Raw genomic sequence first — 21,814 nt, 5'->3', positions numbered from 1 at the left:
CCCATATACCATATACGAGAGATAATTATACCTTTAGTCATATAGTCATAATTATATCTTTAGTTATTGTCTTATTATAAGTAATAAAATAATTGTAATTTTCATATATTTTTCTTCTTCTAAATACTGCCTACTGAATCAGTGAACTAATATAGTGTGAACTGTAATTTTCATCTCTAGTTAATTATAAAAATAGCTTACTTAATCTTTATTATGAATTTTTGATTGATAATATTGTTTTAGATTGAAGTCTAAACAACACCTATATAGAAATGACAAAAATATATTTTAAGTTTGATTTTCTTCTCTATTATTTGTATAACTCCAATGAAGGACTGTCAATTTAGTTATTTATCACATAGCCAAATTAGTTAGGTAATTAACTTGATAAATACAAAATTTCAATTTCTATCAATTTCTTAATTTGATCTAATTAGCTATCATTTGTCAGCTAGGATCATAAGACATACATTACATAAAGCTTATAATTCGATAACAACCATAAATTTTCTTGTAAATAAAATTATACTCTTCATTTCCCCACAAAAACATAGTGATTTTTTCAAGTATTACTTACTCAGTTAAAATGCAACATCTGTTCATAATATAGCATTGAAACTTAATTGTTTAAATTGAAATATTTGGTACAATAATATTTTCATATTTAATTTTATGACTTTAAATCTGAAGGTATTTATTAGTTTGGTATCTCTCCCGCGGATAGCTAAAATACTAATTATCCATCCACGTCAACCATGTTAGTTGTAGACACGTAGTTATTATTATCCTTCCAACACCAAGGGTAAAAACGTAACCTCGAAAGTGAGGAAATAATCTTCAGTGCATAATTTACGGACTGCAAGTCGTCAAGTCTACCAAGAAAGTGACTAAAAAAAGAGTTATACTTGCTTAAAAAAATTAGAGAGTAGTTATCGTTATACAGTATATATGAAGAAAGTGACAATGGTAGACATCAGCTAAGCCGAAAGCGTGGTTGTCGTAGGAGTAAGCGCTAAACGGTATATTACATCAGAGAAACGAGAGCGGCGGGTGGCTCCCAACCTCTCCTCCTTTTATCTTCCCATCCGTTCTCTCTCCACACATTTCTCCTTCTTCTCTCCAATCTCTCTCTCTCTCTCTATCTATCTATCTATCTCTCTCCGTAAGGCAATTCTGTGTATGCATTTCTGTTGAGTTTGAGGTGATAAGCGATGTCACTGAACTCTGTATCGCGTGTTCCTCCGCAGCTGTTGTTCGCCAATGGACAGCTGGCCGGGAACCGGGACAGAGGTGGAGGACTGGCGTTCGTTGATTTCGTCGGGCTGTACGGCAAGTCTAGCCAGAGGAGTCGCCGCCGAATTGGAGCGGCTACGTGGAGTGATCGGATAGCGCCGCGGAGTTTGGTGACCAGGAACTGGAACTCGGTTCAGGCGGTTCTCGATTTGGAACGCGAACGCGTGGCCGCTAATGCGCCTGCGCAGCAGCAATCCGCCGACTTCGCGCCCAAGGTGCGTTCGGTTCCTGGTGGTGTCGTGTTGCCAGTATTTTGTTTTGATCAAACTGTAGTTTTGAGATGGTATTTGCCAGTTGCGTTTTTAAAATTTGTAGAGTTTCGGTTGTCTTTTACCGTGCATCAGTTTGTTTCCAGCAAATTCTATGTTTTAGCACGTAGCAAGATATTGCCTCTTTTTTTTTTTTTTTTTAATTTTTTTAATTTTTTTTATTTTTAAGTTTTTACTCGATTATACTAGTGGCAACAAAAACAAAATTACAAAATCGACTAGTGAAGCTATGCAATTTAGCTTACATAGATGGAACGTAGATGTTTATAATCGAATCTGCTGTCTGTGTAGTAGTACGTGCACATAAAAGTTTTTTTATAATCAACCAGTCCAGTGAGCCGGTGAAATTTCTTGTAAGCTTAGTTTCCACTGAATTGGCATCAACTGCTATCCAAAGTATGACCACTTGTCCACTCAAAATTCAGTAACTGGTGAATGATTGTTGTATGCAGTTTTCTAATAGATAAGTTGAGGACTTGGTTATTAATACTGGTTAAATAATTTAGTATCTTAATGTAAACTAACACTCCCCTTCAACTGCGGGTGAACACAAAGAGCTGGGCTATAATGCGCATCTTATAATCTAAAGATTGAGCCAATGCCATTCAACTGGGTTATAATGCGCATGGGCCAAACCACGCTAAAAAATTGAATCTAATCAATTAGCATTGAATCTATTCAATTAGCTAGTCTAACTCATAGCCGTATAAACCCATAATGTTATCTCTTATTTTATCAACGTGAGACTCTTAACATAAATGATAAACCAATTAGACTGAGCTCATGTTAGCCATATGGGTCTATATGCAACTTTAATATTAGTTGTTTCCACAATAAGAGAGTATTTTGGAGTTATGTAGAAGTCTTACAGCAGGTGAATGTGGTGAATGCAAGGGGTGTACATGTCCAGTTCCCTTGATTGCTTGTCAGAAATTTGAGACCCCATGACATTCCTCTTTTAGCTTTAAGGGGCCTCCAGAGGGTTTCTGTGCATGGACCCTCCTATATGGGGAGTAAATATGCCTGAAGCTGTGGATCAAGGGCTTGAAATGATTTTTATCATGTATATTTATAGGACTCCATTTTTAGGGATTTGGACATAAGTAAATGGACTGAGAGAAAGTGTATTGAGTGCTTTTGGCTTTCCATTGCAACTTTAGAAAAAACTTTGGCTCCATTTGCTGAGGAGCATACCTTAAGATTGTATTTCTTTGCTATTCTGAAAACTTTTACTTGTATAATGCATAGACATTTCGTATTGTGTTTACTTTCTCTTCAACAGTTCAACATAACATTTACATGACTTGAATAGATACAACCTATGGAGTATAAATAAACTTTCTTGGACAATTCCACTGCATCACCTTTAACTCCAAGGAAAATTGGTTACTGATTCATCTGATCCTTCTGGCCTGAACTATACTTTGCTCCAACATTTGAAAGTTAATGAATGTAAGTCAGAACAGTGGTTGGCCACTATGCTTTCATTCATGCTTGATTTATTTGTCACTAAGCAGTGAGTATGATCATTATTGACCACTAGCAGTACTTCCTCTCTGGTAATGCTTTGCAAGGGTTTCTTTGCTCCATATTATTCGCCTAGGAATTATCTTCAGATGCAAAAGGAATTTTGCCATAGTGGCAATTGCAACAATGCGTAAGCCACTTTATCTGGATTCTGCCTCATACCTGGTTGAATTGGCTGATTATAACATGATACAGCAACTATATGTTTTCTCTTATAGTTTGTTTAGCTGTTCTGTTTCCCTCCGCCATTGTGAGTTACTTTCTTTATACCCTTTCCCCTTTTAAGGATTCAGCCACTCAGCTGCGCAGCAAAAGCTTAAATTTGTTGAGCAGTGATGTCTACTTTTTCCTGAGTAAATTTATGCTCCCCCCAAGAGTGACATGTTCTTGAGGCTATAGTGTATCGTGAGTGTTTGTTCTGATTTCAAGCATACTAGAAAATTTAGGCATATGTTGCTTCATGGTTATTTAGAAATGCTTCCGGTTTAGCTTACATTCATGGTCTGGTTTTCTTTCAGGTTGCAACTTTGGATGACATAATATCTGAAAGAGGGGCATGTGGAGTTGGTTTTATTGCAAACTTGGATAATAAGGGATCACATGAAATTGTTAGAGATGCTCTTATAGCTCTTGGATGCATGGAACATCGTGGGGGTTGTGGAGCAGATAATGATTCTGGTGATGGTTCTGGATTGATGACTTCGATTCCTTGGGACCTTTTTAATAAGTGGGCTGAAACACAGGGAATCCCTCCCTTTGACAAATTGCATACTGGTGTTGGAATGGTATTTCTTCCCAAGGATGATGGCCAGATGAATGAAGCAAAAACAGGTTAGCTATAGATCATTGTAGTTTATTTGTACATTTATAAATATAAATTTGTTATATCTACACCAACTTGACAACTTGGATGTTGGTAGGTTAGTTATAGTCTTATATACTTGCTAGAGCTTTGAGTTTTAAAGGTTCATAAATAATCTAGTGATGTAGATTAATATTAGAGGTGTATGGTTATTGATTATTTACTGAACTTTAAGGAAGATCACAAGATGGCATATGTAATGACAAGCTTGCTTTTTGAAGTTAGTACAATAGATTACTAAAGTGTAATTCCTTTATGCTGATCAATAACTACATGAACAAATAGAAAATCTGTGGTGGGATTGAAGATTTTTATGTTATGTAGAATGTTTACTTAGCACAAGATTAGTGTCTGAAAAGATGGTGCCTGTTGGGAAGATTTAATACGGAGTAAAACATACTCTGTCAAGACATCACATCATCAATAGGAGGAAAAAAGAGATTTAAAACGACAAGTTATCAAAAGGATTTCAGCTATTTCCTACCAGTGGAGCATTTTTTCTTCCCATTTCTTTCTGGGACCCCAGGCTAAAAGGGGTATTTAGCATGATAGAGATTTGTAAATGACTGGGGATTTGTTGTCTATTAGATCAATAGTTTATTTTCTTAATCTTGTTGCTATTGAACATAAAAGCACTTGCAGGATTCCCTACTAAGATCCTTGACAGTGTTTACGCAGGCATTGGCTTCGTCAGTCGGACTATTAAATCTTTGCTAATAGTATCAAAACATGCACTTCCACTACTAATAACTGAAATATTATGTTTCAATTTTAAATTCTTGATTGTGTCTGTTTCTTCACTCTAAAATTTAAATATTATCATCTAGATGTTTCAAATACTCATGCAGAATAAGGATAATATGGGAATTTTTCTATTCTTTAGGGTTTCAATGGGAATTTTTCTATTCTTTAGGGTTTCAAATACATCAGAGCCTCAGAGGAAATGTATTCTTTTACTAATGTTTATGTGTGCCTCTCTTTTCATTATATTATCTATGGTTTCTGTTGCTTCTGCTTACCTTATGTAAGTAAATGGCTGAACTAATATTTTCCATATGAGAAGAGTTCTATTTTTCTAAAATGATTGTCATATTTTGAAGTGTGATTAATGATAGTGTAGGCGGTAATGTCATAAAACCATTTATAAATAGTTAATTTGTCATTACTTCTTAGCTAGACATTTTTTAAATAAAAAACCAACTTGTTTATTAAGCAAATAAGATCATTTACAAAGATGAATGTAAGGAATCTTATACCTATTTAAAACAAGTTGTTCACTTTAGCAGGCAGATCCAAGAACACAGTAACGTGAAGAAGCAAAAAAGTTACATTCAATAGAGGCTAACATATACGACGTAAAGAAGCCATCAAATTGCTTCTTAGCTAGACATTATGTGCTTGTTTGGCCAAGTCATTAAGAGGCAAAAAGATCTATTTTAGAAAGAACTTTTCGGAATACATTTCTTTGTAATTATTTATAATCAATAAGGGTAATTTTGAAATATATAAATTTCATTGAAAGGTCACTCTTTCTCCAAAAAGAGTTTTTCAAAAAAGCCTCAAAGCCTCAAATTGGGGTATCTCAAAAAAGAGGCAATTTCCTCTTACCTACTCCAAAAACCACTTTGTGGAAAACATTGTTTAGCCCAGCTTATGGCTTCTTGTAGTAGGGTAGAAGCAATAAGATGTTAGCCAAACAATAACTGTATGATATCAAATATCTAATCTTTGACAGTAAAAACTGGATTTTCTTGATCACTTTTTTTTTTTTTTTTTTTTTTTTTTTTTTTTCCCTGAATGTTTTGTTTGCTTTTGTAGTAATTGCACATGTTTTTGAGGAAGAGGGTCTTGAAGTGCTTGGATGGAGGCCTGTTCCAGTGGAAGCTTCTGTAGTTGGATATTATGCGAAAGAAACCATGCCCAATATACAGCAGGTTTTTGTTAGAATTGTGAAAGATGAAAATGCTGATGACATTGAAAGGGAACTGTATATATGTCGTAAATTAATTGAAAGAGCAGCAGCTAAGTCAGAAACCTGGGGAAATGAACTCTATTTCTGCTCATTGTCCAGCCAAACTATTGTTTATAAAGGAATGCTTCGGTCAGAGGTTCTTGGGAAATTTTACTATGACCTGCAAAATGATCTTTATATATCTCCTTTTGCAATTTATCATAGGAGATACAGTACAAACACTAGTCCTAGGTGGCCACTTGCTCAACCAATGAGGTTTCTGGGTCATAATGGAGAGATCAACACAGTACAGGTTACACCAACTTCACCTATTTGTTTCTTTTCCTTCATCGTTGCATTGTCAAGGGCTTATGTGGTTTTTGGTTGTCTTTCAAATTGTTGTCAAAAACTTTATGCAGGGGAACTTGAACTGGATGCAATCTAGAGAGACCTATTTGAAGTCTCCTGTTTGGCGTGGACGCGAAAATGACATTCGTCCTTTTGGGAACTCAAAAGCATCTGACTCTGCTAATCTTGACAGTGCAGCAGAAGTACAACCCATATTATCTCAACTTTGAGCATTTATTTGCTTGTTGCTGGAAATTTTCACATTGTTGTATAGAATGCCTGATTAAAAGGGGAACATGATAAAAATCATATATGAATCTTCTTACCATGCTGACCTGCTCATTCCTGCATTGTTAATTGTATAAGCTTACATAGTGAAAAAAATATAATGCTACTGTTTTTGCTTAGCTGATACTTTATCTGGTTGGGATGTTGGGTACTTGGGTTTCGTATTAAATTCTTATCATCTCATGAACTTGTTTCTGCTTCCCATTTTGACTTGTAAATATTAGCTATCACCCTGACAATTACTTGCAATTTCTTAGCCTTCTCTTTTTCAAATATGGCAACAGATTTTCCCTAGCTGACTACTTTCTGTTGTTTGCTTCTCAGTTGCTAATAAGGAGTGGGCGCAATCCTGATGAAGCTCTGATGATTCTTGTTCCCGAGGCATACCAAAATCATCCAACTTTGACTATCAAATATCCTGAGGTACAAACTAGTTTGAGATAAGTTAGCATGTTTGGCGAGGGTATTCAATATCAGTTGGTTTCTTTGATTATCGTAGGTGGTTAGTTTTTATGATTACTACAAAGGTCAAATGGAAGCTTGGGATGGGCCTGCCTTACTCTTATTCAGGTAATTGTTCTTTCCAAATGATTTAGGATTAGTGATGTGTCGATCTAACCTCACATGGCCATCATTTGAACCAAAGTGGGTTTGGGAGGGATCATTGGTTTAATCCCTTTCAATATCAAAGGCCAAACAACCTATTGTTCTTTAGGTAAGATGTGCTGGGTACTTCAAATTGGAAAGCCATAAAACCTTATGTCTAACAAATGGTGATTACTGAATATGGAACCAGTTGCATGCTGATTAACTATTCTACAAGCTGCTGTTTCCTTAAGTAAACAAGGGACTTTTGAGTGGGTTATGTAATAGAAATATAACTGATATTACTTTGTACCTCCTATGTGTTTACATAATACTTCGTCTAATTTTCATTGGCACCATCAAATGTAACTACTTATTTTTTGCTTACTACTTAGTGTAGGAGCTAACTATTTCGACAAAGTCACCAAGTTGTGTTCATTTCCTTAACAATACATTTAAAAAAAAAAAAAAAACTTTCAAAACTTTGGTTTGGTGTGATTTAAAAATAAAAAATAAAAAAATAGAAAACTAAGATTGCTTAGTTTTGTAATACCTCTCTTGCCCACAAGCTTCATAGACCTACTTGAATGACCACTGCCTTTTTTTTTTTTTTTTTTTTTTTTTTTTTTGGTTCCCTATGGCATTACTTTGTTGCAGTGATGGAAAAACAGTCGGAGCTTGTCTTGATCGTAATGGACTTCGCCCTGCTAGATATTGGAGGACAATAGACAATGTTGTCTATGTTGCATCTGAGGCATGCTCATTATCTTCTTCAAATGCAACTCTTTCAAAATTGAGCTCTCACAGATGCTGCAAGATAGTTCACATTCTAAAGTATATTAAAGCTGTTTTTCATTTAACTAGGTCGGTGTTTTGCCAATGGATGAATCAAAGGTAACAATGAAAGGGCGTCTAGGTCCTGGAATGATGATAACTGCTGATCTTACAAGTGGTCAGGTTTGTTAAAGATCCAATCTTGAGAGTAACACAGTACTTTTACTAAAACTGAATTTGTAATTTGAAAGCTGCTCAGACTTCATTTTCTAATTTTATCTGTTTTGCTCCTTTTAATAAGCATACTGTTTTGTTCATTTTGATAAGTGTATTGTTTGTTCCTAAGCATACTATGTAGTTTAGCTACTAAGATATGCATTTATCGAGAAATAATTATGGCCTATGTACTTCTAGGAAAGATCCAATATATTTTGTGAGAGTAAATACATTATTAAATCGTTTCTTAATTATTTGTAACTGTTTTCTTCATCTTTGTCAAATCCATGTAGCCAGATTTTTAGTGAATTTTTTTGTTTTTAGCCAAAGATGTATTTCATGACCTGTATTCTGGTGAGAACATAGTGATCCTAAAATCTGTAATTGACTAGTCGTGATGTGGTGGGCAACTATATGGAGGAATTAAAAAAAAAAAAAAAAAATATCCCTATCACTCTTCAGTTTTGATTGGCTAAAGTTTCTCTACTGCATGAATTTAAAGATTTGAAGCTCCTATGTGTATTCCTATCTGTTGCTTTGGTCCCTTGCATGTATGATTGAGGCAGACAATTAGTTATTAAATTATTTTCACTTTCTGAAAGTGTTCTTTTAAGCCTTTTACCTTTTATACCTTGAATACTTGTTCTTTCATGACACTTTTTGAGTTTCTGATTCAAACAGGTTTTTGAAAACACAGAGGTCAAAAAGCGAGTTGCTTTATCAAATCCTTATGGAAAGTGGGTCAAGGAAAATTTACGAGCTTTGAAGCCAGCGAACTTCCTTTCAACTATGGTTTTGGAAAGTGAAACAATTTTGAGACGCCAGCAGTAAAAATCTTCATCCTATCTCATCCTTGAAATCTCAAATTGGATTATCATGATTTTCTAAATATTAACATTCGCTTAATTAACAATTGAGAACTCGAAGAGTTTCTTGCATAGTTGCATGTCATTCACAATCGTGTGTACAATATTTATAGTTATACAATAATTTTTAGTTATGCTAGGCTACAACCATAACTGAATGATATACATGAAGTACTAATTTAGATAAACTAGAAGTCCCGTGACTTCCCAATATGCTATCCAGCTAATTCAGTTTTGTAGATTGATGTTCAACTTTTATTTAATTTTCAAAACACAGTAGCCCTTGTGAAAAATAACTTTCTTCAGGGCTTTGATATGTGAATCTTGGTAAAAATTTCTGCAGAAAGCAAAGTGGAGCATTTTAAGTAATTGCAAGAAAAGATGATAGAGCGTTGAGATGTGAAAAAGTAAATGTATTCTGAAAATTAGTAGAAGACAGAGTAGAGACACGTAGAGATGGCCTTTTTAGGCGTTCTATCCCATTTTTTTCTTTTCAGTGTACCTAGTTTGAATACAGCTAGGTATTTACCTTCCTCTGACACTTGGTAGTTGGTATTACCCATATGTTTTATATGAGATAAATATTTAAGTGTGTCATACACAGTGCTTGGTGTACTATGGTATTATGATGAAAAATGTTGCAGAAAGCTACAAGTTGAATGAACATAAAATGGATAATGCATGTGGTTGCACCATAGGGTCCTAAGTTGAGTTTCTGCTCATGTAATTCAATCTCTTAAAATTTTATAGTTACTTCTGCTGATTTAAATGTTGGGTAGACCATAGGATGCCATATAGATCAGTAAACTTGTAAATTTTCCAATATAGAAGAACCATCTTATATTTTCTGCCCCCGTATTGGTTTAAATAACGTATTAAGCTATCCATCATACCTAACATAATTTCAGCCGTATGATATAAATAAATGATTCTTTCCCATGCTTTATTGTCTTTCTTTATAAAACAAATGATCCTGGCTAGGATTGTTATGATATCAATCATTTTCAATTATCTGATTCTTGTTCTTTTGAGAAAACAGGGCATATGGCTATTCTAGTGAGGATGTTCAAATGGTTATTGAAAGTATGGCTGCACAGGGGAAGGAGCCTACGTTTTGCATGGGAGATGATATACCTTTGGCTGTATTATCTTCAAAGCCTCATATGCTATTTGACTATTTCAAGCAGAGGTTTGCTCAGGTTAGCATGCTTATTATGGATAATCAGGATCTAATGTTATGAAAAATAAAGACACTATATAGCTATAGGTAACCTCACTTGTCAAACATGCATCTAGTGAAGTATATGGTTTAGTGTTCCTCTTTCATCATGCTTTGTGAAGTCACTTGGCCCTCACTTGTTAGTTTAATCTCCTTGCTTCACCTTTAAGTAACTGTAACTTCCTAAAACATTATTTATCCAAATAATCTGTTAGATCTGGTTTCATGTTGCATGGTTGGTTTTGTCTATATATGCCAGGTCACAAATCCTGCTATTGATCCTCTCAGAGAAGGACTGGTTATGTCTCTTGAAGTCAATCTTGGGAAGCGAGGAAATATACTAGAGGTTGGACCTGAAAATGTCTCTCAGGTCTGTTTGCATTTCCCGTCTGCTTTTGACGCCATTAGCTACGCTCTTGCTGCTCTCCAGTTTCTTATCTAGGAACTGTGTGGTTTACCATTCAGGTTAATTTGTCAAGTCCAGTGCTTAATGAAGGAGAGTTAGAATCTCTTTTGAAAGATCCACATTTGAAACCTCAAGTATTACCTACATTTTTTGATGTTGGAAAAGGAGTGGATGGTTCCTTGGAAAAGGCACTGCACAAACTTTGTGAAGCAGCTGATGAAGCTGTTAGAAATGGTTCTCAATTGCTTGTTCTCTCTGACAGGGCTGATGAGCTGGTAAGCTTTATTTTGGTCTGTCAGGTGCCATCATTTGCTATTTTTGTCTTTGTTTGAGGCGTTACAAGAGCATGTGCTGGATTTAGTTAAAGTTCTAGACCTTAACATATGCATTATATGAACCTCAACCCCCCTCTAAAGGAAGTAAGGATATCTGCCACTATTTCATTTCTTGCTTTTAATCTCTAAAGGTTCTTGTTTTTCTACAGTTCTACTGAAATTTGCCTTTAGCATACATTTTAACATTATGCAGTATATTTAACTGAAGTTTCTATTTGACTGGCATCCTTCTTTTTATAAGCTCTGTGTACATCCCTCTGTTTTTATACTGGAGAGAAACCTTTGAAAACTGAGGCATCATATAACATATATCTAACTTTTTGTCTGCACTGCCAGGAAGCTACACGGCCTGCGATTCCAATACTTCTTGCTGTAGGTGCAGTTCACCAGCACCTGATTCAGAATGGTCTGCGTATGTCTGCTTCGATTGTTGCTGATACTGCTCAGTGCTTCAGCACTCATCAGTTTGCTTGCTTGATAGGATATGGTGCAAGGTTATGTTCATATCTTCTGCATCTTCTTTCCTCCTCTGTCTGAAATTCGGTCCTTTTTGTTAAATTTGAGGCTCATAGATATTTGTATGTGGTCCCGTGCATTCCCTTTGTCCCATCTAATGAGAGTTTCATTACGCATGGAGAATGTGGAAAATCTTGACTACCTTAGTATCAAGGAAACTATTAATGTAATGGATAGAGTTCAAATTCTTGTAGTGGAAAGATTGTTACCATTCCCTAAATTTGAACTTTGAAGTGAGTTTGAGTCTGTATCTTATTTTGGGAAGCCAAACAAGGCAGGTATAATGTAGGGAGGGAGTGCATGTGTGTATTTATGTATATCTTTCTTTGAGTTTTGGGTTTATATCTAGTCTACTTTTAGCCCAAATGTGTAAGAGGTGGTCCTTTTTGGTAAATATACTCAGCTCATCATTTGACAGACATTTTTTGTTTGTTCCAGTGCTATTTGCCCATACTTGGCATTGGAGACATGTCGTCAGTGGCGCTTGAGCAATAAAACTGTGAACCTGATGCGTAATGGAAAGATGCCTACTGTTACTATTGAGCAAGCTCAAAAGAACTTCTGTAAGGTCTGTATCTTGGTGAAGAATGAATGTGCCTACGATGTTGTCTTTGTTAACAAAATTTGAAGATTCCTTTTATTTGCTGGAGTTGCACACATGTATTAATCTGTTTGTTTAGCTTTCATAGAACTGCTTTCCAACTTCTGTGTGCTGTACTTCATAGAGAACATTAATGTTCAAAACTCTTGCAGGCAATAAAATCTGGCCTTCTCAAAATTCTTTCCAAAATGGGAATTTCACTGCTCTCAAGGTAAGTGTCTCTACTTCTGGCAGCAGATTCCTACACTATATCTCTTGTTTTCTTTGTTTTCCCTGATTACCATGTCATATTACTGTTGTTATCAGCTGATCATCATCTTTCATCTTGCTATTTTCTTTCTTTATTACTCTCCGTTTCCCACTTAAAATTGTTTGGTTTTAGTTATTGTGGAGCACAGATATTTGAAATATATGGATTGGGAAAGGAGGTTGTTGATATTTCATTTTGTGGGAGTAAATCAAGTATTGGTGGCTTAACTCTGGATGAGGTACTAAAACAGATATATATAGATATCTGAACCTTGTTGGTTAAATTTTTATTCTACAATTCATGTTAGTAAATTTTTTATAATTGGCAAAAGATGTTTCAAAACTGAATTTATTCTGACAGTAGTCTGACACTTCTGAAAGTCTTGCAAATTTCCAGCATGATTAAATGACACTACTGTTACAGTTTGTTGTATTGCTGATTCTTTATGCTGTTGAAAGTCTAGTAAAATGTGAGCTTGATCAAATGACTACTGTTACAATTTGTTGTGTTCTTGCTTGTTTATACTTTTGAAATTTTTGGTCTGCCTGCTGCTTGTGTTTTCTATACCATTACAATACATTGAGTGTGAACAACTTTCTTTCTTTCAGCTGGCAAGGGAGACTTTGTCATTCTGGGTTAAGGCTTTCTCCGAAGATACCGCGAAAAGACTTGAAAATTATGGGTTCATACAGTTCAGACCAGGAGGTATAAATTACATACTAATGTGTTAACATTTCTAGGTACATACTGAAGACAGGTTTTTTTAACGAATAATGCTTCTTTTGTCCATCCATTATTCAATATAAAAGAGTAAATATATGTGATCCAGATAATGCAATCCTAGGAAATCAGTTAACAGAACGCTCACTAAATAAATACCTAAAATAATGGTTTTTGTCTAGCTAAATCCCTAAACTCAGGCTTTTTCTTGACTTTCCAATACATACTCTGAACATATATTCTTAACTATATGTCTATATCTCATATGTCCTATAGAGACCATTTCCTTATTTGAGTTAAAGGTGTGTGTGTGTGGTATTTAAGTTTTTCCATTTTTTTTTTTCTTTGTAAACTTTTTTGGACAAGCTTGAGATTATATTTCTGCTGAGATTTAAATTAAAACTGAATCTTTCATGGCCCAAACTCTCAAAATTTATAGTTTTATTTATTTTTTTATTTCCATTTATTTGAAAGGGGAATATCATGGAAATAATCCAGAGATGTCAAAACTGCTCCATAAAGCTGTCCGTCAAAAGAGTGAAAGTGCATATTCAGTTTATCAGCAGCATTTGGCAAACCGACCTGTGAATGTGAGTTGCTGCGTAATCTGTTAACCTTTAATTATATTCTGATTTCATCTTGGAGTTAACCTGTTGAGGATAACCTGAGCACTAAGAATCTTTTGACTCATGAATAGTTGTATAAGACTGCCCTTCTAAGGGAGGGAAATAGAACTTTTTAATGTATAACATCCTCCGGCCAAGGGCACCTATATTACCAGTTATACCGAGTCCCCTGCTCCCCATGTACTGATTTGATTATTATTACTTCAGATATTTGGTTGATGTTCTAAAAGTTTCTGACCATTTACTGTAATTACAGGTTCTTCGAGACCTTCTTGAACTGAAAAGTGATCGTTCACCTATTCCAGTTGGAAAGGTTGAACCTGCTTCATCAATTGTGCAGCGATTTTGCACTGGTGGTATGTCACTTGGAGCTATTTCTAGGGAAACCCATGAAGCTATTGCAATTGCTATGAATAGGATTGGTGGAAAGTCAAATTCTGGAGAAGGTGGTGAGGTAAATTATGTACTCGTAATAATTTTTAAACAAAGAAGTAAACTCTATCAGGTAATATCTATTTGAATGTTTTCCTGAATTATGATGTTTAATGCACCAATTTCATACAGGATCCAATTCGCTGGAAACCCCTTACTGATGTTGTTGATGGGTATTCTCCAACACTTCCACACCTCAAAGGACTTCAAAATGGAGATACAGCTACAAGTGCGATAAAACAGGTCTTATGTGTGCTGCTGCTGTTTTTTTCCTTTCTAGGTTTGGAAGTCATTGCAGCCACATGCAGTGAGTGGATAAGTTACTAATAAGTGATGACTAATTGAGAAACCTTAATAACATGCTAATGGATCCTCAGGTTGCTTCGGGCCGCTTTGGTGTCACTCCAACATTTTTGGCAAATGCTGATCAATTAGAAATCAAAATTGCACAGGGGGCAAAACCAGGTGAAGGTGGTCAATTGCCTGGGAAAAAAGTTAGTGCTTATATTGCAAGATTGAGGAATTCAAAACCTGGTGTCCCTCTTATATCCCCACCACCACACCATGACATTTATTCTATTGAGGATCTTGCTCAGTTAATTTATGACCTTCATCAGGTGATGTGATGCATCTCTTCCTATTTTAATCAGAATCTGTTTCAGAGCACTGTTCCTGATTCTTCATTATTGATAAGCAGGTTAACCCCAAAGCAAAAGTCTCTGTAAAACTCGTGGCAGAAGCTGGTATTGGCACAGTGGCTTCAGGGGTCGCAAAGGGAAATGCTGATATCATTCAGGTGTGCATCTCTGTGCCTTTTGAGCAAGTTTCTGACATTTACATAGTAATTGGATTTGAAAGATTTATCAAATATTCTGTTTTATGTAGTCTATAATTTCCGGAAACTGGAAAATAGAAAACAGAAAACATGTTTACTAACAGTTTTCCATTTTGAAAACTGAAAATAATTTCTGGAAATTTCTGAAAAACTGGAACACACTAAAAAACTGTTTTCAAAATGGAAAACAGAATCATCAATCATCTATTTAGTTATATGTCACTATAACCACATTACTACGATTACATTCATTATCATCTTATTTTACTTATCACTATCTTCTATCTTTTCTACTTACTTTACTTATTTAAACATAATTTATTTGCTTACACTTTAAAGTTAGACATTATTTACATTATGAAAATTAAGAATTAAACTCTATATAATTTTTAGATTTTGATTGAACTCAATAGATTATTAGTTTGAATATTTTTAATTATGTTACATCATAATACAAGTTCAGTCCAGATATCTGATATTTAAATCTCATATATATTAGAATTCAAAGTAAAAGTTATATATTCATATACATGTCATTCAAATTAATATATCCAAAAAAATATTTTAAATATTAGCTCAAAAATATTAATATTATCTAAACTAAATTTTAGGTGAAAACTGAAAAATTAAAAAACAGAAAACAGAGAATAGTTTTCTATTAGTAAACAAGTTTTCTAAACAGAAAACAGAGAATGAAAACTGAAAAATTAGAAAACAGAAAACAGAGAACAATTTTCTGTTAGTAAACGGACTAGTTTCTGGAAATCAATGCATGCATCTCCCTCAGAATAATTCAAATAAGAGGATTTAAATTTTGAAGTTGGTTTGCATTGGAATGTTTAGATCTCACCTAAAGCATAATGCAAACATGTGCAGTAGTAATTAACAAGTTGTAAAGTCTTGGTCTTTTGCAAATAATCAAAATGTTTATTTGACTAAAATCTTGGGGTTGAAATGTTTTTTCATTCATCCAGGACGTCTAAGTTACTAACTCTTTGTTATCTTCCTCCCTATAACCCCCCCCCCCCCCCCCCCCCTCTCTCTCTCTCTCATGTAAAACTCCTGTCTGGATTTCTTACTCAATATCGGTCTTCTATAACAAATCATGCACTGTGATATGGCAACTTATTTACTAAATTTAACCAGGGACTATCTGTTTGTTATCATTCAGATTATGAAAAATAAGATTCTTTCCTCTTTCCAAAATTTCACCTGAATTCTGTTTGCAGATATCAGGACATGATGGAGGGACTGGAGCAAGCCCAGTGAGTTCAATTAAACATGCCGGTGGTCCCTGGGAACTTGGCGTCACAGAAACACATCAGGTTTACTTTTTGTTCTGAAAACAAACCATAGTTAATGCGAAATCTTCAGCATCAATTCAAATCATCTAATTGATTGTATGTGCAGACACTCATTGCAAATGGGCTAAGAGAAAGAGTTGTTCTTAGAGTTGATGGTGGCTTTAAAAGTGGATTTGATGTTATAATGGCTGCGGTAATGGGAGCTGATGAATTTGGATTTGGTTCTATAGCAATGATTGCCACTGGTTGTGTTATGGCCCGCATTTGCCACACAAACAATTGTCCAGTTGGTGTTGCAAGCCAGGTCTCAAATATTTGTGTTACTAACCTTTTTTTTTTTCATAGTTTTGTCATATTTTCATCGCACAATTTTTATTTTTTATTTTTTTTTCACTTTCCTATTCTTTTAGAGAGAGGAACTACGAGCTCGATTTCCAGGTGTACCTGGTGACCTTGTGAACTACTTCTTATATGTTGCCGAAGAGGTAATTCCTATGGTTGTGTGTGCGCTGACTTCTGTAAAGTTTTCTTGCATCCTTGGTGCCTGCTTTGTGGGTCAATAGGTTCTGATTTCTAAAAACAGATGTTAAACTGGTTCTTCCTAAAGCACAATACTTTGTCTTGTATCTGTCAGCTATTATCTCTAGTGGTTCCAATGTTTCCTTTCCTTTTTCCTTTACTTTCATATTAGACAATGACCATGGGTCATTTGCTGCCAGATTTACTTCCATTCTGCTTTTTCTGCTAACACAATTATGAATCCTGATGTTTCATATAAAGGTTAAAGAGTGCAAGTATTATATTTTATCTACTAATGTGGCTAGACGGATATCAGTAGCTTAGAATTATGTTGAACTTGCTGATTTGGCTGTCCTGCAAAGAAGAAGTGGGATGCTGGAAAGGGAAGCAGTAGGAATGGACATTGACTCATTCAAATTCTTCTCTAACACTTTGAGCCCTGGTTCTTTTCCACCCTCTTAGACAAGACAATTTCTAGTGTGAAAGCTGATTTGCGTCCATCTTTGTTTGACCATTTCTCCCTCTGTTGGAATGTCACAACTTTTTTGTCTCTCTTGTTTTTCTTTTCAGCAACAGTACCCTTGATATATCATTAGTGGGTGCAAAAAGGTAGTTTTGCAACTGAGACTAATATAGAGAGGATTCCTCATTTCTTTGTTGTCTTGAAGAGATTAAAAAAAAAAAGGAATAAGGGTCAAATAGGCCACTGAACTGCACACCAAACTACAATTAGGCCATCGAACTCAAAAAAAATGCAATTAGGTCCCTGAACTACATAAATTTATGCAATTAGGTCTAAAATGACGCTGATGGCGCTCCTCTAGTACAGCTGCTACATGTCTTTTCCTCCTATCAGGTCATGTCTTCCTATTGATCTTCAGAGACCCAACAAGGGTATTCAATAAAAAACTGGTGGAAAATCAGTTCGTCCTGGGAGAATGAGAGCACTTTTTGAACACCCAGCAAGCATCTTTTATTTTAATTACATGTGATGCTTCAGTTTCATTCTTTAACCACTAAATTATTTTTGACAATATATGGCCAGGTAAGAGGCACATTGGCACAATTGGGTTATGAGAAGCTAGATGATGTAATTGGACGGACAGAACTATTAAAAGCTCGAGATATCTCCTTAATGAAAACTCGACATCTTGACCTCGGCTACATGCTTTCTGTACGTTCCATAGTATAGCTAATATTTTCATCATTTCATAGTTTACCTATAGTTGCATATATAACAATTTTCTGATATTATGTTTTAGAATGTTGGTATGCCCAAATGGAGCAGTACTATGATAAGGAACCAGGAGGTTCATAGCAATGGTCCTGTTCTTGATGAAGTTCTACTGTCTGATCCAGAGGTAAACATTAAGGATGATTTCATCAAGCAGTCCATAGTTTGCCTTTCTTGGAATTAATCTGCAGATAGCATCCTTATTCCTTACCTTCAGCCATTTTTTAATGAATTGAAATTTCTTAGTAAATACTTTGGGGTTTGGCTTAGAAGTCACACCCAGAATTGTATCACCGCTTTGTTAGGATAATTTTGCTGTGCTTAGACACTGTTACGAAAGTAAAGAGAATATTTCTTAATATGCTGTCGTATACTGTCTTACATTGTCATATAGAAAAGAGAATACAAAGCCCTATAAATAGGTTCTAGAAGACTTCAAATAGGAAACAAGTTTCCATATGTCTACATAAATCCCTTAGACTGCCTAATCTATAGAGATTCCAAATATTATATCTATATTTCTGAAAAAGAAAAAGAAAACAGAGGCACACACACACACCATCTTGAATGAATTGAAACTTCTTCCTAATGACAAAATTAACCAACCCATTAATCTAACACTCTCCATCCTTCAACAATCAAAATTTTCAAAACATTTACAAGCCAACCACATATTTTCAATCCAAAAAACAGCATGGGACTCTATTTAAGGAGAATTTTCTTTTTTAATCCAATTACTAGAGTATACTATTTTGTGATATTTGGTCAGTATGCACAATAATTCAATTCCTTTTTTGTTGCAATATATATAATTCTTTGCAGTTATCTGATGCAATTGAGAATGAAAAGGTGGTGAACAAAACAATTCAAATTTATAATATTGACCGTGCTACTTGTGGCCGCATAGCTGGTGTTATTGCGAAGAAATATGGTGACACTGGTTTTGCTGGGCAGCTTAACATAACGTAATTCCAATCTTGTGATATAGTTGCTGTGATTCTTGCATACATTGAGACACATATTGTTTTTCTATATCCTTGTAAAACTTAGAAGATTTGTTGCTACTCATGCAGATTCACAGGGAGTGCTGGGCAGTCATTTGGTTGTTTTTTGACACCTGGAATGAACATCCGTCTTGTAGGAGAAGCTAATGACTATGTGGGGAAGGTTGGTTCATTAATCTACTAATACCATGTGTAGAGCACATTTATCCCTCAAACTTAAGCTTAAAGGATAAATTTTTAGTTGAACACCGAGTGAGTCTGATAGTCTCATTGTGATTAAGTGTTTATTATTCACCTATTTAACACAATTCATTGATCAAAAGGGTATGGCTGGTGGAGAAATAGTCGTCACTCCTGTTGAAAAGACTGGGTTTTGTCCAGAGGATGCCACTATAGTGGGTAATACATGCTTATATGGAGCAACCGGTGGCCAGATATTTGTACGAGGGAAAGCAGGGGAACGTTTTGCTGTTAGAAATTCTCTTGCTCAAGCAGTTGTAGAAGGCACTGGAGACCATTGTTGTGAGTACATGACAGGAGGGTGTGTTGTTGTGCTTGGGAAGTAAGTATTTTTTTTAATTTGTGAAACACACTATTATGGAAATATTGCACAAGGAAGTTGACCCCGAGTTTTGAGTTTCATTTTCATGTATATCTTGTTGTCAGGGTGGGTAGAAATGTGGCTGCTGGTATGACTGGAGGTCTGGCATACATGCTTGATGAGGACGATACACTTATCCCGAAGGTTTGTTTAACCAATATTGGTTTTATGGACAATTTACAACACCTATATCTATGTGCATACACACACACACACACAGTTGGTGTCCTTAGGCTGGGTCATCTGTTCTATTCACAACTCTTCCAGCATTCCAAGCTACCCTGCTTTTTTTTGTTCATGATTTACTTAGAAATTGAAGCTGCTTTCTGTTTTTTTATGCAACAGTCTTGGTTTATAATATTGTGAATTCTCTGGTGATGCCTGTAAAATTTTGATAGGTAAACAAGGAAATCGTAAAGATTCAGAGAGTAGTGGCTCCAGTGGGGCAGATGCTGCTTAAGAGCCTTATTGAAGCCCATGTGGTAAGTATACATTGCCAAACAGGGCCAGTGAAACTTTGTGGAGATTGTTTCACTAAGGAAAACTTTTTATACGTTTACCACTAATATTCTCATATAAAAGCCACTAAAAGATTTTGTAACTATATTTAGTTATGAATTCAACTTCTATCTCTGGGCTTCTTTGATGAACTTGTTAGCGTTTTTGACTGAACATTGCATACATTGGCTGACATCTTCTATCTTTGGTTTCAGTCAACATTGATTGTGTTTTTTGATATCCTTGTTTGTTTTTTAATTCGCTAGGAAAAAACTGGGAGTAGCAAAGGATCTGCAATTTTGAAGGAGTGGGATAAATATTTGGCACTCTTTTGGCAGCTAGTTCCACCTAGCGAAGAAGACACTCCAGAGGCCTGCGCTGAGTATGAGCAAGCAGCAACTGGGCAGGTTAGTTTGCAGTCTGCATAGGAGAAAATTGAATTGCTCTCCTGAAGCATAATAAGAAAGAGCTGAAGCCAAGGTCAAGGCACTGGTACAGAAAACTTCACTTCAACTTTTAGAGTCTGATCACACGGATGGTATCAGATAATGAAAGTTTCGAAGGTTTATCTTGGTCAGAGATGGGGGCCTTGAGCATCATCCAATCGCAATCTGTTTCTGCAAGTAGTACTTCATCAACACTCAGCAGCCCCAGCTTTGTAAATTCTTCACTTTAGGCTTCTGTAATTTGATGACATTCAGTAGTTGACAAAATCTCATTTCAGGGGTTTCTTATTTGCAACCATGAAATGCCAGATGTCATGTGGTATATCAATTTCAAGAATTAATGCGACCATGGAAACGATTGAAATAAAGTCCCCAGTATTGTATTGTAGTGGCATGGATCTTTAAAACCATATATGCAAAATTGGGTGGATTAAACAGGTTTTGGAGCGATTGCGTTTCCAATCCCTCCTTGTGTGATAAAACAAAAGCAGCATTCTCCAGACTCCAGTCCAGAGTGTCTAACCTGCAGCTTGATAACTGTAATTTCCTGTCACCATGTTTTTCTCAACTAAATTAAAGTGGCATTGCTTTGGACTATATGGGGGGGTGAACAAGCAAATCTAATACGTTATCTTGGTTTTATTGACCCTAAAACACAAATTAAAAATTAAAAATTGATCAAAATCCAAATACGTGACTTACATCGAACAAAACATTCCAAGTAGCTTTAAGTAAATCTGTGTCCCCATGTTTAATGTTTTTCTCAACTAACATTATAATAATTAATTAAAGTAGGTAGCAGAGCAGAGGGTTTGCAGCAGCAGCAGCTAGTCAAATTGAGAATTGTTTAATGCCTTGCCCTGGCTAGTCTGAAGCAGCTGAGTAGAGTAGGTGTAGGGGTAAATAAAGCAGCAAAAAGTTAACAAAAACCAATACAACATAGTAATACAGAGAGGCATGTGCCCCAACATTTAAGTCCAAAAAAATTAAAAACAAACATCAAGTAGGTAATTGTCCATGGAAAATGATAAAACCGCCCACCTAAGTAGGCTAAGGCTAAGGCTGGCTGCCATGTCCGGATACAGATGAATCCTTAGCCCGCAGAATTGATCCTTCAAATCTTCAATTCCTTCGCCTCGCCTTTACTGGAAAGACAGCCTAATGATGATCAGATCAACAAAACTCCAGCTGCAACAACTTGCACATTCTTTCATTCCATCACATCTTTCACCTCCATCCGGCATCCACCATCAAATAAATTAAATCGCGATTCAGTTGGAGTTTTCCAA

At 35.5% G+C, this 21,814-nt stretch overlaps 1 protein-coding gene across 1 annotated transcript; it reads left to right on the top strand.

The window, feature by feature from the left end:
* Positions 1 to 1,009: 1,009 nt before the first annotated feature.
* LOC109161932 (ferredoxin-dependent glutamate synthase, chloroplastic) lies at positions 1,010 to 20,962 on the top strand. The gene is made up of 33 exons (XM_019310503.1): positions 1,010 to 1,508; positions 3,608 to 3,920; positions 5,770 to 6,215; positions 6,322 to 6,453; positions 6,863 to 6,961; positions 7,038 to 7,108; positions 7,781 to 7,877; positions 7,988 to 8,080; positions 8,795 to 8,940; positions 10,019 to 10,178; positions 10,458 to 10,568; positions 10,664 to 10,879; positions 11,276 to 11,433; positions 11,894 to 12,023; positions 12,209 to 12,267; positions 12,439 to 12,544; positions 12,915 to 13,011; positions 13,501 to 13,616; positions 13,909 to 14,106; positions 14,217 to 14,327; positions 14,462 to 14,701; positions 14,782 to 14,880; positions 16,149 to 16,244; positions 16,330 to 16,527; positions 16,634 to 16,708; positions 17,788 to 17,916; positions 18,005 to 18,103; positions 18,799 to 18,941; positions 19,050 to 19,143; positions 19,304 to 19,542; positions 19,647 to 19,725; positions 19,980 to 20,063; positions 20,346 to 20,962. Exons 1-33 carry the CDS (start codon positions 1,212 to 1,214, stop codon positions 20,505 to 20,507), a joined length of 4,893 nt encoding a protein of 1,630 aa, XP_019166048.1. The 5' UTR covers positions 1,010 to 1,211; the 3' UTR covers positions 20,508 to 20,962.
* The last annotated feature ends 852 nt before the right edge of the window (positions 20,963 to 21,814 follow it).

Source organism: Ipomoea nil, unplaced genomic scaffold (assembly GCF_001879475.1).
Source record: "Ipomoea nil cultivar Tokyo-kokei standard unplaced genomic scaffold, Asagao_1.1 scaffold2926, whole genome shotgun sequence".
Lineage (NCBI taxonomy): Eukaryota > Viridiplantae > Streptophyta > Magnoliopsida > Solanales > Convolvulaceae > Ipomoea > Ipomoea nil.
This window is presented reverse-complemented; position numbering and strand designations above follow the sequence as displayed.

Excerpts from the sequence above, each read along its gene's own strand:
- LOC109161932 (XM_019310503.1), top strand. The coding sequence starts at position 1,212 with ATGTCACTGAACTCTGTATCGCGTGTTCCTCCGCAGCTGTTGTTCGCC. Across the intron at positions 7,878-7,987 it reads TTGTCTATGTTGCATCTGAG|GTCGGTGTTTTGCCAATGGA; the intron begins GCATGCTCATTA and ends TCATTTAACTAG. Across the intron at positions 18,104-18,798 it reads TTCTACTGTCTGATCCAGAG|TTATCTGATGCAATTGAGAA; the intron begins GTAAACATTAAG and ends AATTCTTTGCAG.